The sequence below is a fragment of the Globicephala melas genome, chromosome X (assembly GCF_963455315.2).
Source record: "Globicephala melas chromosome X, mGloMel1.2, whole genome shotgun sequence".
NCBI classification, from domain to species: domain Eukaryota; kingdom Metazoa; phylum Chordata; class Mammalia; order Artiodactyla; family Delphinidae; genus Globicephala; species Globicephala melas.
The window spans coordinates 80,899,878-80,916,144 of record NC_083335.1 but is presented as its reverse complement, the minus strand read 5'-3'; the positions used below and the strand labels follow the sequence as shown (position 1 = coordinate 80,916,144).

General features: G+C 37.6%; 1 protein-coding gene across 1 annotated transcript in view; it reads right to left on the bottom strand.

The window, feature by feature from the left end:
• Window positions 1-16,267, bottom strand: part of WNK3 (WNK lysine deficient protein kinase 3) — a 185,167-nt gene that overhangs the window by 49,627 nt on the left and 119,273 nt on the right. Inside the window, exons 11-17 of the mRNA XM_060291809.1 lie at window positions 13,142-13,206; window positions 9,472-9,619; window positions 8,692-8,808; window positions 7,347-7,502; window positions 7,214-7,265; window positions 5,469-5,606; window positions 4,208-5,106 (exon numbers count right to left, since the gene is read on the bottom strand). Coding sequence (XP_060147792.1) covers window positions 4,208-5,106; window positions 5,469-5,606; window positions 7,214-7,265; window positions 7,347-7,502; window positions 8,692-8,808; window positions 9,472-9,619; window positions 13,142-13,206 — 1,575 coding nt within the window. The remainder of the gene's footprint in view (window positions 1-4,207; window positions 5,107-5,468; window positions 5,607-7,213; window positions 7,266-7,346; window positions 7,503-8,691; window positions 8,809-9,471; window positions 9,620-13,141; window positions 13,207-16,267) is intronic.

Sequence of the window (16,267 nt, the reverse complement as noted above, 5' to 3'; positions counted from 1 at the left end):
TCTAGGCACATGGGCTTCAGTAGTTGTGGCCCACAAAGTCTAGAACACAGGTTCAGTAGTTGTGGCGCACGGGCTTCGTTGCTCCGTGGCATGTGGGATCTTCCCGGACCAGGGCTGAAACCCGTGTCCCCTGCATTGGCAGGCGGATTCTTAACCACTGGGCCACCAGAGAAGCCCTGCATATAAGATTAAAGGAGGAAAAAGCAGCCTCTTTCAATGCATAATGATATATGCAGGAACTGTTTCAAAATGCAGCAAATTGAGGTGGTAGATATGGGCAGCAGGAGAGAGCGCCCTGGCCAACCAAAAGGATGGGTGGTTGGACAGAATGTTTACAAAACTATAACAATCTATCTGTCTCCTATCTATCACTTCAGCATCATATTATAACACTCTCCTACTTACTGGCCTTCTTTTGTTTCCTGGAACAGGTATCCACCTATGAATGTCACCATCACATACAAATCCTTCCCTGACCACCCTATATAAAGTAATTCCTTAGTCTTTCTATCATAACCCTTTATTTATTTGTTTAGGATCTATCTTCCCCGACTAGAATGTGAGCTCCACAAAAACAGAGATCTTGACTTATTCACTGCTCAGCAGATATTCACTGAACGGATGAGTGAACTGGTTGGGGCACCTTCCCACCTCATCTCCACAATAAACAAAAGACAGCAGAGGAATCTGCTCCCAAATAAGAGTGGTAAGGAGGAAAATGTTTATTGCCAAGAAAAAGGTCAGTAATGTAGGGAAGAGACAAGATCCAGGAGTAAGGGGAAGCCTTGCTACCTTTGAAGACTAGCTATTGGACCTCCCTCTGGGCAGCATTAAAGACAAGTTGCAATACCCAGTGCCAGGAAGCATGTCCCATGCTTTTCCCACAATTACTGGAGTAAGGCTATAGTAATTATATATAACATTTACAAAGAGACAAACAGGGAATCTTATGGGGGAAAAAGAAAAACTGAGTACACAACGAAGAATCACCAACACTTTTGGGAAACCAGCACTTTAAGAAAACACTAAACTCAACAAACAGCATACCCAGGGAAACAGCATTAATAAGACTTTAATATGTTGAAAGAGATGTGTGAATATACTATATCCATAAGAAAAAGAATGAACTATAGTTACTAGAAATTAAAAATGCAATTCCTTGACATAAAAAAAATAGCTGAATAGGAGATTATAAACAGCTTAAAAGTTGAGACATTCTCCCAGTACAAAAAGCAAAAGGACAAAGAGATGGAAAGCATGAAATGAGGGACTTCCCTGGTGGTGCAGTGGTTAAGAATCTGCCTGCCAATGGAGGGAACACAGGTTCAATTCCTGGTCCAAGAAGATGCCACATGCCATGGAGCAACTAAGCCCGTGCGCCACAGCTACACAGCCTGCGCTCTAGAGCTTGCATGCCACAACTACTGAAGCCTGCATGCCTAAGAGCCCAGGCTCCGCAACAACAGAAGCCACCGCAATGAGAAGCCCACACACTGCGACAAAGAATAGCCCCCACTCGCAGCAACTAGAGAAAGCCCACACGCAGCAATGAAGACCACATGCAGCCAAAAATTTTTTTAAAAAGCATGAAATGAAAAGTTAATAGATAAGAAAAACAGGAAATGAAGAAATAAAACTGTCTCTATTCACAGATGATAAGATCTTATATACTGATATTATATAGAAAATCTACCAAAAGCTATCACAGCTAATTAAAAAAAACTCAGCGAACTTGAAGGATACAACATCAACAATCAAAAATCAATCGTATTTCTATACACTAGCAATGAAAAATCTGAAAAGGAAATTAAGAAAACAATTTCATTTATTATAACAACAAAGAATAAAATAACAAACAGTGCTGGAACAACTGGATAGCCACATGCAAAAGAATGAAGCTGGACCTTTATCTCACACCATATACAAAAATTAACTCAAAATGATCCTACCATCTGTACTTAATTGTGAAGCAAAATAAAGATATTTCTGGACATTAAAAACAATTGGTCACACATGCAACATATTTTAAAATATTACTCATAGAAGCATTTCAGGGGGGAAATAAAAAGGAATTCTAGGACACCAGAAACAGTGGCAGGTAATAAGTTTGATCTAGATGTAGCAATGGACACTTGAAACAAACAAAAGAATCCATTTAACCTTGACACTTGGAAGAGTCTCCTGAGCAACAAAGTTTAAATGACAGAGAATTACATTTCTTTCTTTCTTTTTTTTTTTTTTTTTTTTTGCAGTACACGGGCCTCTCACTGTCGTGGCCTCTCCTGTTGCGGAGCACAGGCTCCGGAAGCACAGGCTCAGCGGCCGTGGCTCACGGGCCCAGCCGCTCCGCGGCATGTGGGATCCTCCCAGACCGGGGCATGAACCCGTGTCCCCTGCATCGGCAGGCGGACTCTCAACCACTGTGCCACCAGGGAAGCCCTACATTTCATTTTTTTATGGTTCTAATCATGTTACGTGATTACCAGATAACACAAATAATCATAATATAAATGCTGTTTACTGATTTTCGTTCTTCCAATCAACCTACAGACAAAGCAAAACCGATAAAGAAAAAAATGTAGATGTTATAAACTTTGCCAATGTTAAAAAGTAATTTAAGTAATAAAAATTGGGAGGTGTATGGGGAAGAAAAGTAGAGGAAAGGGAAAATATAATTTCTCTACCCTTCATAGAAGTGAGTCAAATTTTATTGTATAAAATTACTAAATCAAAAAATCGATAAGTATATTATTTATAAGTTATTAATAGCAATGACCACAAGAATTAAAACCAGGAACTTAATAGTGTTTGGGGAGTGGGAGTGTTAACACAACAATTCCTTTTAATTTTCTATCCTTCTGAATTTCTTTTGCATTTATGCATTAATTGCATAATTTTAAATTACTAGTTTACCAAAAAATAAGTACTTAAATTATATTTGCTCAATGGAATATTATGCTGTTGTTTAAAAAAGTTAGGTGAGGAGACTTCCCTGGTGGTCCAGTGGTTAAGAATCCGCCTTCCAACGTAGGGGATGCAGGTTCAATCCCTGGTTGGGGAACTAAGATCCCACACGCCACGGGGCAACTAAGCCCGTGCGCCGCAACTACCAAGCCTGTGCGCTATAGAGCCCAAGAGCCACAACTAGAGAGAAGCCTGCGCACCGCAACTAAGACCCAATGCAGCCAAATAAATAAATAAATATATTTTTTGAAAAGTTAGGTGAGGTGGAACTATGTATACTGACATGGATAGATGTCCATAAGTGGGAAAAAAATTTAGAACGCACATGTATGTAAGGAAGTATGTGTATATAAATATATAGTATGTATCTGTGTCTCTGTAAACAGATATAATACATATAAAGAAGTGCTATATAAATATTTGTATATTAGTGAAAACCATGTCTGGGAAGATTTATCAACAGCTGTGTCAATAGGTTTAGAAGTGGGGTGGATTTTACTTTATATACATGCATATATTATTTATATAATAATAACAATAATAAAGAGATACAGTGATAAATATTTTAAAATATGTCTATGATATACTGTAAAATTAAAAAATTAAGTTGTAGACCAATATGTTTATAGCACAATACTATTTTTGTGAATAAGAAGTTGTAGGTTTGTAAGTAGATCTGTATAAGCTTAAGTCAAGAAGGATTAGTACCATATAGTGGATAAGCACCAGATAGTGGTTATCCCTATGAGTTGAAGGAACAGAAAAGAGAAATTAAATTCCTACATTACATAAGTTAAAAAAAACAAGTCATGAGATTATGGGGTTTTTTTCCTTTTAAAATATTTTTTTCAAATAAATAAAAACCCATAAACAAGATTAAATTAAAACCATAATATTTTTAAAAATGAAACTGATAACAGGAATTTTTAAGTGGAAATCTAAAAGCAAGTTCTTCCTACCCACTAAAACAATCTATAAATCAGTCCTGTTCTGTCATTAATACAAAAATAAACATTGCTCACAAGTTCCTAGCTAATTCACCAGAGGGCTCTCTCACCAAGAAAGTTCTACCATCTCTATTAAGTTCTGGGCCCCTGCAGCCTAAGCTATGGCCTTCTTAAATACCTGTGACCTCAGAATCTTGTGACATAGATAATTTCATTTCAAAGGACAGAACTTTAGAAAAGAAGGCATTTCTTTAAAAGCATAGGATAAGGAATTGGTTAGAAAGAATGATACTTACATGTAAACATAATTCGCTGGGTATAGAAGTTATCACATTCAGGTCCCTTTTGAACACTGATATGTTTGCAGGCTGACTCACAGTCACATTGGACAGAATCTTAGAGCCTGTCTGCTGAAAATTAGGGGACTGTGCAGGACTATCTTGAATTCCACAGTGACTGATGCCTATGACTTCTGGCACTGGACATGAGACTGTGTCTTCAGCAGAGGAAGAAAACGGAGAATCTATGCTTTGGGTATCCTTCTGACTCTCAGGATAGATGCTAGATATGCTATGCTCCTGATAGAGCAAATTTCTTAATTTTTCATCCAGAGTTTTAATTCGGTTGTCTGCAAACTCCATTTTTGGAGGTCCTTCCCCGTCTGATTCCAGGACCGTAGAGGACAGCAGGCTAGTTGGTTCAAGGCCAGGGGTCTGAGTGGGAATGACCATCTTAGGAGAACTTGCTTCCACGATCACTGCGGTTTCTCCTTCTTGGGAAATAAACTCTGCATCCATAGTTGGCTGCTGCACCGGTAAGGACTGAGGCTTTTGATCAGACATAAATGCCGGAGTTGTAAGAGAGTTAGGAGCAATCTGAGTTGACTCACCAGGAGCTGCCTGACTGGCAGCTTGGTGACCTGGATACACAGGTAGGAATATGCCTGCTTGGCTGGTGAGTCCCTCACATTCAAGACTGGAACTACTAGCAACTGGTGCCATTATCTGCTTGTCATCTTCCACTTGATAAAGTATAGCTGGCTGCTTAGTTTCTACACTGGCATATTCAGAAATCTTACCATCAACTACATCCTTGTGTTCTGATGTGGAGGTGTAAAGTGCACGCTGGCATGGATTATTTTCTAGAGTGAGCAGCGTGTCCTGTGATATTTCCTTATTACTTATGTTTCTTGGACCTGGAACAATAACAAAGAATGGCTAAGCATGTATGGTAAGTACAAAGCATGGACTAGTACCCAAACTCAAAAGGAACAGGAGGAGCAAGGGGCAAACTAGAACCTGTGTGAAAGTATTCTTATAAATAAAACTCAAAATACACAGAATTCAACCTAATAAGGAGAAAAACCTTTTCCTTTTTTTTCCATAAATATTAAAATTTAAATGGCTTAAGTTCCCTCCTAACATTAATATCTTCAAAAATGCTTATGAAAATTCTCATAAGCATAAAATACCCATGAAAACAAGTTAAAGATACAGTATATATTTTGCATCCCCATCTTCCAGGTCTGGATAAAGGTGGCAAAGAACACACACTTACTAGAAAGCAGATTTAGCCCAGGAACTGTAGACATGGACTGCTGAAGAGAAGAAGGAGATTGAGCATCACGGTTTCTTATTGTCTGATTGATACAAAATCGCCATCGACCAACTGGGGATGACTGAGGAGCAGATTCATCTGTAGAAAGAACTGGCAAAAATTAATATGCTAATCAATTGTCAATATGTTTACCTATTGACTAAGGAAACCAGGTTAAAACACCGTTTTGTCTTTTATCTCCATTTACAATGCACTAGGATATGTGTAACTTATAAGACCAGACCTCCCAACCCTGACTGAAAAATACTCTAACAACTATGCACAAGATATCTTTAGAGAAGGATTTTGGATTCTACGGAAACAAACATTGTATCAATAGCAATTAAAAGCAGGGCAGTTTTGGAAAAAAAACGAAAAGCACTTTTTCCACTAAAACCTACATCTTCTGTTCTGTATCCTGATTATGGTGGTGCTTACACAAATCTATAAGAGGACTAAAATTTACAGAACCCTACACCAAAAGAAAAAAACGTCTATTTTACTGTATGACAACTTAAAAAATAAAGTAAAATAAGCCCCTACATCTGTACTCCTACTTTGTTAACTTATTCAAATAAGTTATTCTCTTTTAAACTTTACCCTACTTTGCCAGTCAGAAATATACTCAGGGACTTCCCTGGTGGTGCAGTGGTTAAGAATCCGCCTGCCAATGCAGGGGACATGGGTTCGAGCCCTGGTCTGGGAATATCCCACATGCCGTGGAGCTACTGAGCCAGTGCGCCACAACTAGAGCCTGTGTACCACAACTACTGAAGCCTGCACTCCTCGAGCCCGTGCTCCACAAGAAGAGAAGCCACCACAGTGAGAAGCCCGCACACCACAACGAAGAGCAGACCCCACTTGCTGCAACTAGAGAAAGCCTGCACGCAACAACGAAGACCCAACACAGCCATAAATAAATAAATAAAAAGAAATCTACTCAGACTCCTGCTAATGAGAAAAAGAAGACAGAGGAGAACCCTGGCATCCTAACACAAACTACATTTGAGGGTAATGGTATCTGGTTCCATGACTCCCACACCACCTGTTGCTTCTTCATGCTGTTATAATTCCTTCAGATGTCCTCATTTGTCTGTGGCTCTCCTCCCCCTCCCAGACACTCTAAATATACCCATGACCAGAGCTGAGAAGAATGGAGAGATAAATTTATGAGAAAAGAAAATAGAAGACACCATTTTTAGTCCCTGGCAGTTTATCTGGTATCTGATTTACAAAAACTTAGTGATCAGAGCAGGTAGAAGCATATCATTGGTAGAATGAAATCAAGATACTAATGCTATTAAAACATGAGGCAAACTTAGAACATAATGATTTTAGTTAAGAAAGTTGTTGTCCATCTCATATAGAGGAAAAGAAAAACTTACCAGTTAAGTTCAAACAGTAAAGCCATTAAAGGTCAGCAGTACTGTGACTGCTTTTCTGGTAACATACCATGCAACAACTCAGAAATAAATTAATCAGGTAAAGAACCAATACTTGGAGGAAATTTGGAGAATGGTTTTACTTCTCACTTTTTTTACTTCTTATTTCTGGGCTATAAAGTCCTTTCAAAGTGTGGGAAAACCTACATTAACAATTTATCAAATTCCTTTATTGGCTAACATCTTTCCCAAGGTGTGTACATTAAAAGTTTCCAAATGTCTTGCTTCAAAAGCCAAATAGTAAATTTTATTAAGTATACTTACTGCTGGTTTGAGTGGATGCAGAATTTATCTGTACTTGTTCAGATGATCCTGTCTGAATTAAAAATGAATAGATAAATAAAGAAGTTCCTGATACATATCCGAGAAGACCTATTTGCTAAGCAATTTCTCTTACTTGGCTACTGCTGGATTCCATAGTAATAGAGTCAACTCCAATGGCTCTTTCTGCAGCAGAGTGGACATGAAGGATCTCCTGGGCTTGACCTACGATAGCCCTCAATTCTTCTACAAATTTTTCTTTTTCACTTTCCAGGACAAAGTTATCTTCAACCTATCCAAAAGTAAAAGTAAGTCTATTCACAAGAATGAATTTAGTTTCTTCAAAATTATAATATGGTGACTACCATAAAGAAAAATAAATTAGGTATTTAGATCTAAATGCCACAACAGAATTAACAAAGACCAGCAATAAAATGCCACATAATACATTAAATTATTCTATTTTGAGACCACTGATATTTTCAGATTGGCACTACCTACCAGAAGCCAGCATTTTTAAAAAATCTGGCATTCTATAAATTGATTGCCATTTGAAGAACATAACTGAGGTAATGTTTACGTTTAAAACTAGGATGTCCAAACGCAAAAGCTTTTAAATTAAAAAAAAACACAAAATGAAGCATCTCTAAAGATGATAAAGAATTGGCCTAGAGACAGTTCAGAAAATACTACATTGAATAAGAGGCAGACTGACAAAATTATTAACTTTTAAAATGTTAAATTCTGCTTGGCCAGGAATGTATATACGAAGAAAACTGGCAGAAACAAAAGCATTATGTACTCTTCGTGCCACCCTAGATCATTCCCATTAAAAAAAAGAGGAGGGGAATACTAACTTAAGCCTAACAATTCAAAGAAAATACAAAAACTAAATGAAATGATGAACATTACTTGAACACCTATATGTAGGATGTTATATCAGTAGCTAATACATTAGAATTACCTGGGGAACTTTACAAACTATTAATGCTTAGGCCTCATCTCCAAAAATTCTGATTTAATTAGGGACCCAGGCAACGGAATTGTTTTTGTTTTAGTTTTTGTTTGGGGCTTTTTGTTTTTTGGCTGCGCCACGTGGCTTGCAGGATCTTATTTCCCCGACCAGGGATTGAACCCAGACAACGGCAGTGAAAGCACCGAGTCCTAACCACTGGACCACCAGGGTATTCCCAACAGAATTGTTAAAAAACTCTTCCAGTGATTTTGACATGCAGCTAGGCATAAGAAGCACTGACCTAGATCCTCTCTTAATGAAACTCCCTCATATTTTACACATAAATATACAGAAACCAGAGGAGGTATAGTGACTTACTCTTGATCATAACCAATTTAGTTCTGTACAAATTTTAAAAACTAGCAGTACCCTAAAAAAAGATGGCTCTGAATAAATGGGGGGAGAGTTAGAGAGGAAAAAGAGACAGAATGCTTAAGAGAAAATAATTTGGTTTTACTGTACTTACCATATAGTCTGCAATATCCTCTGGTGCATCACCATCAACATCAAACTTGAAGGTGACCATCTTGTTATTGTGTGTCTCCAGTTGACACTCCACCATGTTGTCTCCAGAGATTGACACCTGGGCACAAACATGTCACTAGTTTAAGAGTCAGTCATTGTCTTCTCTTTGTAAATGGTGCAGGAAACATTTGGATGAGCTCGCATACGATATATGAAAAAAATGGTTTAAACTGTTCAGAATCTAAAAAGATTCTGTTTTTCCCTTGATGAAATACTGCCTAAACAACTATTGTATGACAAATCTAAGGCTCAAATTATTCAGCAAAAAATAAGTTAGAAATGTGAACCTGTGGGAAAGAAAAGGAACACAACTTTTATGAAAAGGCAAAAAAAAAAGTTACAACGGTCACTATAGCTACTTGCAATGCAAAGATCTAAATCTGGTCATTCATTTCCAAAATTCTCCCACAAATTGACCCTTTAAGCTAAAGAAAATGCACTGCTAATGGAAATGTAAACTGGTCCAGACTTTATGGACAGCAACCTAGAAATACGTATTTAGAAACTTTAAAAAAATCTTCATACCCTTTGACCCACTAATTCTACTTCTAGGAATCTATCATAAGGAAATAATCAGGTATATATACAAAGATTTGTGTTCAAGAGTGTTTGCTGCAGAGTTTCATAATACCCTATACTCACCTCCACAGCAACATTGCCCCTCCCTGACCCCCCCAGACCTCAACATGCACTCTTAACCAAATCATATTTATACACTGACCTGAAGGACAGTAAGCTGAAATTTAGTCCCCTTCTCTGATCGAGGACAGGAAGCTCTTCTTTGTTTGATCCGATCTTGTTTGCCATTTCCACTTGGGTTATCAGGGGTATTGGTGTTTTCCTTCACAGCTGCCACATCATTATTCAAACTATTACTCAAAAAAAAAAGCAACTCCAATTCAATTTCTCAGAGAAGAAATGATTCTCAAAGTCCAATATTTAACCCAAATCAGAGTTAACATCTGAAATTCCTTTGTGGATAGAATCATTCCATCTTGATGGTAAAATTCTAAGAAAAACCCTCAATTATAAAATCATAAATAATGTTTAAATAAAATATATAAGTAGTACAATATCTCTCAAAAAGTTATGACTGCACAACTCTGCAAATATACTAAATGCCATTGAATTGTACACTTTAAATGGGTGAAAATCTAATGGTATGTGAATTATATCTCAATAAAGCTGTTTTTAAAAGTTATGAAACACTGAGATTATATTGTACGTATCAGGCCAACATCTCACAGTAGTGAGAGTGAAAGAAAAACACTGCTAGTGATGGACCTCTGTGGAACCTTTTATCAGGGGATGTTCCTGATCAATTTTTTTTTTTAATTTTGTTTGTTTGTTTTTGGTTTTTTTGTTTTTGCGGTACGTGGACCTCTCACTGTTGTCGCCTCTCCCATTGCGGAGCACAGGCTCCGGATGCGCAGGCTCAGCTGCCATGGCCCACGGGCCCAGCCACTCCGCAGCATGTGGGATTCTTTCCAGACCAGGGCACGAACCCACGTCCCCCGCATCGGCAGGCGGACTCTCAACCACTGCGCCACCAGGGAAGCCCCTGATCAATTTTATTTTGTTTGTTTTGGGGTTTTTTCTTATTAATATGTTCAAATAAAACTTCTAAAAACCAATTCTCACTCAAAATATAGCTGTTTATGTAACAAACTCAACAGGGGATACATGAGGTGTGGAAGACAGGAATAGTGCAAGAAACAGAAAAAGAAATGAAAATGAGATAAAGAAAATGTAGTGTGTATATACAATGGAATATTATTCTGCCATAAAAAAGAATGAAATCTTGCCATTTGTAACAACATAGATGGAACTTGAGGGCATTATGCTAAGTAAAGTAAGTCAGAAAGAGAAAGACAAATACCATATGATCTCACTTATATGTGCAATCTAAAAAAACGAAAAATCTCCCAAGCTCATAGATACAGAGAACAGATCAGTGGTTGCCAGAGGCAGTGGTGGGGGGAGGGGGTGGAGAGGGGGCGAAATGGGTGAAGGGAGTCGAAAGGTACAAACTACCAGTTATAAAATAAGTCATGTAATGTACAGCATGGCAACTATAGTTAATAATGCTGTATTGCATATTTCAAAGTTGCTGAGAGTAGATTTTAAAGTTCTCATCACAAGAAAAAAAATTTTGTAACTATGTATGGTGATGGATGTTTAAACTAGACTTATTGTGGTGATCATTTCATAATATATACAAATGGTGAATCACTCTACTGTATATCCAAAACTAATATAAGGGTATACATGAGTTTTACCTCAATAGAATGAAAGGAAGGAAGGAAGGAAGGAAGGAAGGAAGGAAGGAAGGAAGGAAGGAAGGAAGGAAGAGGGAAGGAGGGAGGGAGGGAGGGAGGAGGGAGGGAGGGAAGAAGAAAAAATACACCATAATTTTGGTTAAAAAAAACTGAAAATGAATGATGTGAAAATGATTCAACATGATTAATTCTAACTAGTTATATTTTCAGTTTCAAGTCAATATGATTATGACAGGGCAGACTAACTTTCAGCTGATCTGTGTCAAAGGTATTTTTCAGCTTTTTCTTTAATAAATTTGAAGATATTTCAATAAATAACAAAAATTCCAATAAATACATTTGAAACTTAAATGAGATCTATAAGCAGTAGATATTTTTTAAATTAATTTTTAGGTTAAGTCCTTTCTCCTAAAAACTACTCAGGAAGTATCTATATAAAGATATACAAGAAAAAATAAAACGAACTCCTAAAACTTTTTCTATGTCCCTGTGAAAAAGAATTTTCATAAATATAAGTGGAGGAAGAAAATACATTAATACTGCTCTTAGTTTTTTAATAGACAGAGAAATAGCAGTAATAAATAACACCTTCAGAGGAGAAAAGGGACATAATTCTAGTCAATGCAGCTGTATCATTCACTTTGCAAAGTTATCTTAAAACACTAGTTTAGGGTTTGGGATAAGATGGCAGAAACTCAACTCTCCCCATTCCTCCCCACTAAGTATAACTAAAAAATCTGGAAATAATACAGTAGAATATCACAGGAGGGCACTGAAGAGTGAAAAGATGAAGGCAGACTAGCTAGGGACTCCCAGGACTTGAGGAAAAATATAGCAGCTTGGCGTCTCCTGACTCCTGGGCCAAAAGGCAAAGGTAGCCCAAGCCCAGTGGTCTCCTGAACCCCAACCTAGCAACAGAAGGTGATTCAGGTGGGCCCTTTCCTCCCTTGGTGATGCTGGTGGGAACCCTACCAGTAGCATGTGGTCTGGAGAGCTGGCTTAGGGCAGCGGGCCTAGAGAAGTGCTCTCCAACCCCTTGGTCCAGCAGTGGGTCCCAATGGTGTCAGGTGAACCAAGCAGATCCGAATAATAATACAAAGACTCTGAAAACTAAATTGTCATTAGAACCATAGTCCACAGAAGTAGACCAGGACCTTTGCACCTAAACACAATGACTGACTGCTAAAATAGAGTATTTAAATAGGATCCAGAGTATCCTAACATAATGTCCAAAATGTCCAGGAGACAAATGAAAATTCTCTGTCATACAAAAAACCAGGAAAATCACAACTTGAATGTGAAAAGACAATCAACAGATGCCAACACCAGGATGAATCAGATATTGGAATTACCTGACAAGGATTTTAAAGCAGCCATTATCAAATTGTTTCAATGAGCAATTACAAATACTTTTGAAGCAAATGAAAAGCCAGAAAATCTCATAATAATAGAAGATATTAAGAAAGAAACAAATGGAAATTATAGAAAGAGTACAATCATAGAAATAAAAAATGCACTGAGTGGGCACAATAGCAGAATGAATAGGACAAAGGAAAGAATCAGTGAACCTGAAGACAGAACAAGAGAAATTAACCCAATCTGAACAAGATAGAGAAAAATATTAGTTTACAACTACCAAATGACAATATAATCATATATCTGGTTGTAATTTATTTCTTTAGATTAGCTGGAACTTTAAATTACATTATTTCTTATTTCCTTTTTAAATTCTTATAACATTTTCCTAAGAACAGAATATGATGGGAATTCCCTGGCAGCCCAGTGGTTAGGACTCTGTACTCTCACTGCCAAGGGCATGGGTTCAATCCCTGGTCAGGGAACTAAGATCCCACAAGCCACGGTGGTGCAGCCAAAAAGAAAACCACCCCAGAATATTATAATAATGTGAACAAGAAAATGGTCAATAATTTCATAGTCCATATGATATTTATTAACATAAAAAGTAAAAATAATATCTACTATTTTTATTGAACATACACACAAATACTAGAACACTGAAACTTCTTCAGTCAGGACACACTAAGCACCTAATGAATGCAGTACTTCAACATACCCTCATCGCTTTCATGGTATTAATTTGAAGATACTCACCTTCGAACTAAATCCGGTTTTAGAAGAGTTGCTGTTTGTTCAGCTCCAACTGCTTGGGATACAGGCTGTAAATAGCACAGAAATAAAACTTATTATGATAACAGCAAAACTTTAAGCTGAAGGTGCAATTTGCTATTATTGCAGAAAATGTGTTTGTTACATTTCATACTTTGGTTACCACACAAACCAGGTAAAATGTCTACATTACTGAATGTCTATATCAATCCTATTATTGATGTTACTACCAAACATAAAGAAAAATAAAATGTAGCAGTATTGATATTCATCAAGACTTTTTCATTTAAAAAGACAGCATTTATTTTATACTTTTGTTTGTGTTATTTTTCAATGGCTTCCAGTCCTGACTGTAAAACTACTAATAAAAGGAAGAGTTGCTACCATTCCAGAAACAGATAAATCAATGATTCAAGTTTTAACGTATTGTATGGTCTCTCTCTCTTGTTCCCTTTTCACTAAACTACTGCCAACAATTCCTTTGAGATGTTAGTATCCAGCAGCTGCAATACTGGCATCTAGGAGAAAAGTTTATAAAGGCAAATGCCAACCCTGCTGGAAAATAATGTTAAACATTTATCTAATCCATCCTATGCATTGCCGCTGGTGACAGTACAGTGACTTTAAAATGCAAATCTACCAAGATCAATCACTTACCTACCTAGTTTAAACCCTCTATGATGGCCCCTCATCTTCTATAAGGTTAAGTTCCTTTGGATGGCAAATAAAGTCCTCAATGAACTGGTCCCTGCCTCATTCTCTAGCTCTTCTCTTCTTGAAGCCACACTGAACTCTAGCTCCTCTGAATGAGTTGGGCTTTTTCATATACAGTGACTCTACTTATATTCCTTCAACTCCCTGGACTATTTCAACTACTCCTTAGTCCTGTCCATTTAGCAAATATCTGAATGGAACTCCTGTATACAAGAAGGCTCTATTACAATGGGTTCCAGAAAGACCAGCAAAATCACCTTGGAGTCTCTTTAAAAAACACATATACCTTATCTCATATCTTGGTTTCTAAACTAAAAGGGATAAAGGTTCCTTGGAGAAATGGCTGATTCCAGCACTGGGGCAAAGAAAATATAAGATGAGCCTGGATCATCTTGCTACCCACCAAAGTAAAGAACTGCTCACAGAACGATGGGAACATATCAAAAGCACACTTGACCCACCCTGAAGGGGTTCCCTATACCCAAATATGGAAAAATTGGGCATGAAAATAAATAATGAGTAACAGAATATAATGCATTTAATAAAATAATCCAAGAGTTCATACTGATACAAACAAAAGAAAGCTCTTACAATACAAAGCCAAATAAATATAAGGAATGACAAAGTTAGAAAATCATCAATGGATGATAAAACTAGTGGGTGAAAGTTGGATGAGGAAAAAGATATCTACATAGTTTCAAAATATCTCCCCACAAATCATTTATTCATTAAAAAGCAAAACATGGTAACTTTACAGTGGAAGAACTTGGCAGCCTCCACCTTAACCAAGTAATCAAATTTAACCTCAGAAATATTGGGACAAATTGACATTACATGGCTCCTAATATGATACAATGCACAAAGGTTACAACATTGTTTGCATGGTATTCCTGACAAAAATGCATGATCTGAATGTGGGGGAAAAAAGGAAACTTCAAACACACTCAAATTGAAGGGCATTCTATTCGGTTGGCCGAAAGGTTCGATCGGTATTTCCGTAAGATGGCTCTAGTAGCACTTAGTTGTCTTTAACTGCATTCGAAACAGTTTTCTTAGATTGTATGTGACAGGTGTCATATCAGCCCGCATTAAAAAAAAGACTTACCAAAACTGGTGAATTTTTGTGTATCCATTTGAATATTGAAGATGGAAGAAAAAATGCAACATTTTCCGCATATTATGCTTTATTATTTCAAGAAGGTAAAAACATAACTGAAAACGCAAAAAAAAATTGTGTAGTGTATGAAGAAGGTGTTGTGACTGATCAAATGTGTCAAAAGTGGTTTGTGAAGTTTCATGATGGAGATTTCTTGCTGGACAATGCTCCACAGTTGGGTAGACCAGTTGAAGTTGATAGCCAGCAAATAGGGATATTCACTGAGAACAATCAACATTATACCACGCAGGAGACAGCCGACATGCTCAAAATATCCAAATCAAGCGTTGAAAATCATTTGCACCAGCTTAGTTATGTGAATTGCTTTGATGTTTGGGTTCCACATAAGTTAGGCAAAAAAAACCTTCTTAACCATATTTCCTCATGCGATTCCCTACTGAAACGTAATGAAAATGTTCTGTTTTTAAAACAAAGTGTGGGGCTTCCCTGGTGGCGCAGTGGTTAAGAATCCGCCTGCCAATGCAGGGGATACGGGTTCGAGCCCTAGTCCGGGAAGATCCCACATGCCATGGAGCAACGACACCCGTGCATCACACCTAGTGAGCCTGCGCTCTAGAGCCCGTGAGCCACAATTACTGAGCCTGCATGCCACAACTACTGAAGCCTGTGTGGCTAGAGCTTGTGCTCCGCAACAAGAGAAGCCACCACAATGAAAAGCCCGTGCACCACAACAAAGAGTAGACCCCACTCTCTGCAACTAGAGAAAGCCCTTGCACAGCAACGAAGACCCAACGCAGCCAAAAAAATAAAGAAAATAAATAAAGAAAATTTTTTTTAAAAAGTGTGATGGGAGATGAAAAGTGGATACTGCACAATAATACGGAACGGAAGAGATCATGGGCCAAGTGAAATGAACCACCACCAACCACACCTAAGGCTGGTCTTCATCCAAAGAAGGTGATGTTGTGTATATGGTGGGGTTGGCAGTCCTCTATTATGAGCTCCTTCTGGAAAACCAAATGATTAATTCCAACAAGTACTGCTCCCAGTTAGACCAACTGAAAGCAGCACTCGACAAAAAGTGTCTGGAATTAGTCAACAGAAAACGCATAATCTTCCATCAGGATAACGCAAGACCACATGTTTTTTGATGACCAGGAAACAACTGTTACAGCTTGGCTGGGAAGTTCTGATTCATCCACCATATTCATCAGACATTGCACCTTCGGATTTCCATTTATTTCGGTCTTTACAAAATTCTCTTAATGGAAAAAATTTCC